We start from the raw sequence: 2,601 nt of genomic DNA on the forward strand, positions 1-2,601 counted from the left end.
TATGTTTCACTAAATTTCTTGTAAAATTTATCATAGATGCCCCATTTTTTTTTATTTTTTTACAAATACAAAAACTAAGTTACAATATAGCCACAAAAAGAGTTTAATTTTTTTTTTACACTAAAGAATGAAAGGAAAAAAGGGAATAAGAAACTTGAATAATGATAATCAAAGAAGTTAAAAAATAATTTTTGTATGAAAAAGATTAAAATATGCCTTAAACTTTGCTAGAATGATTATATATATATATCCCTACATGAATTTATTTAAAATTTACAATTTAAAACCTATTTTTTCACTTCCGTTAGATAAAAGGTATATGTGAGCTCCTTTTGCTACAGTAAGGGTATATGCAGGGAATATATGAACCACTTTCATAATAAGGAGTATACCCTAAATGACAAAGTTAAGGAGTATATCAAACCTTTTTTCCTTAAAGAAATATAGGCATGATAAATAAACATGACCCTTAAGTTGGCTTCAATGGACAACTATGGCCTCCAACTTTGAGTTTGGACAAGTAGGCACTTAAACTTGTATAAAATTGAACAAGTAGACACACACAGTGTTTTAAAAGAATCTGTTGGGACTCGCCTCAGGGCTCGCCCTGGAGCGGGACTCTAGAAAAATACCTTGAGACTCAAGTGTGGACTTAGTTCTATAAGATTTACGCCCTAAGCGCCTGACTGTACGCCCAACGCATAACGCTCGGGGCTTGCCTAACAGATAGTAGATAAATTATGCGTTAAAATCTTTAATTAACATTGTTGACCCTCATAATTCTTGAATAAATGAATGATACTTCATAATTTTTTAATCTATAGAGATAAGTAGATTGAGAGTAACTCAAATAACAAGTTGTAGTATCACATCTTTTCTACTGGATAACATTGTGAAGGTGATTATACATTACGTAATATTTCTTTTAAAAATATGTAATGAAATTTTACTTTTTCAATTATCAATGCTCTTCATGATTTTGTCATAAATCTCAAAGTTATCATATTTTATTTAGCTATTTGAAAGTAATTTTATTTTTATCATTGCTCTTCATGATTTTTTCATAAATCTCAAAGTTATCATATTTTATTTAGCTTTTTGAAAGTAATTTTATTTTTATTCATCATTGAGTGATATTTTTATTATACTACTAGCAAGTTTTTATTTATTATTTTCTTTTAGGGGGTGAATTGTATAATATGATAGAAAAATATTTTTATAAATAATGATTCTTTTATTATTAAAAAATTAAAATATTAGATTATTTATACTTGTATAATAAGTTTTATTTTCTATGAATTTCTTAATCATTTTTGTAATTATTTCAAACTTTGATGTATTTTTATAATTTTGTGTTATTATATTATAATTAAAAATTTAAAGATCCATAAGGCTTACACCCCACATCTAGAGGCTTATGCCTCGCCCTAAATTAAGTAAAACACCTCGCCTCACGTTCCCGCCTTTTAAAACACTGGACACACGTATCCTATATGGCATAATATATGTAGAATGCCACATAAGACACAAAATTGCCATGTAGGGTGAATGTGTCTATTTATTCAATTTTATACAAATTTAAGTGCCTACTTGTGCGTTAAAGGTCATAATTGCCAACTGGCGCCAAGGTTAATGATCATGTTTATGTATTTACCGACTTAATTTTTTTTGTTATTTGTCAAACATAACTTCGAAATTTTAACTTATTTTGCTACATTTAATTTACTTTTACCATCATTTTAGCTTAAAACTTTCTTAATTTACCAAACACCCCAAAAAATGCTTCACAACTATCAATTTAAGGCTCTTATTATTGAATAAAAACATTAAAAATAATGAAAGAGACATTACAAAGTTACAAACTAAACAAGTGTCTTGGTATACATAAGATTCTTGAAAACTAGAAACAAAGAACCCTAAAGAAAAAAACCATTTACAAACAAAGTAGTAGTTATAGCAATAAATAGTTTTACTCTCCAGTGCCTGTAACTCCCAAATCCTTCTTGTTGTGGTCGTCTTTACCGGCCCCAAAAACGGGACCACCTTTGCCAGCAGCATCATCTACCTTATCTTGAATTTTATCAATTTGAATCCCTTTTTCATCTTCACGAGAATGAATATCCATTCGTGGCCTATTCTCCTCTTTCACTATTGATTCATACGTTGTTGCTATTAAAGATTCCTTAGGTTGTGCACCTTGTGCCCCTGACATCTTTCTAAATTTTCTAAATCTTGTATTTTTGGTATATTTAGCTAACGTATTGTAAATTTGGTTTTTCTATATTATTATGAATGAGTATATCCATTAGTATTTTGCATTATATATCTAGTCTTAGGTCAGTTGAAGTTTTGTGATAAAATACAACTTTGTTGAAGAGGTCGCCACATTTCATTTGGAAAAGGTGGATATGTGCCACATGCTTCGTGGGACTACTCTTACGTGTTTTAACTTCATGGAGCCAAATGAAAGTTATTTTCCCGTTTTCATTTAGTTGTCATGTTTTAACTTGATATTGATTTTAAGAAAATTAATTTAATTTTTGAAGTTTATTATTTTAAATAAAAAATTCAAGATATTATTTAATATTATGATATAAGATA

The 2,601-nt window shown here is 28.5% G+C and overlaps 1 protein-coding gene across 1 annotated transcript; it reads right to left on the minus strand.

Annotated features, from left to right (window-relative positions):
- Positions 1 to 1,815: 1,815 nt before the first annotated feature.
- LOC125860278 (uncharacterized) lies at positions 1,816 to 2,288 on the minus strand. The gene has a single exon (XM_049540206.1). The coding sequence runs from the start codon at positions 2,210 to 2,212 to the stop codon at positions 1,970 to 1,972; it is 243 nt and encodes an 80-aa protein (XP_049396163.1). The 5' UTR covers positions 2,213 to 2,288; the 3' UTR covers positions 1,816 to 1,969.
- Positions 2,289 to 2,601: the final 313 nt, after the last annotated feature.

Source organism: Solanum stenotomum, chromosome 3 (assembly GCF_019186545.1).
Source record: "Solanum stenotomum isolate F172 chromosome 3, ASM1918654v1, whole genome shotgun sequence".
Lineage (NCBI taxonomy): Eukaryota > Viridiplantae > Streptophyta > Magnoliopsida > Solanales > Solanaceae > Solanum > Solanum stenotomum.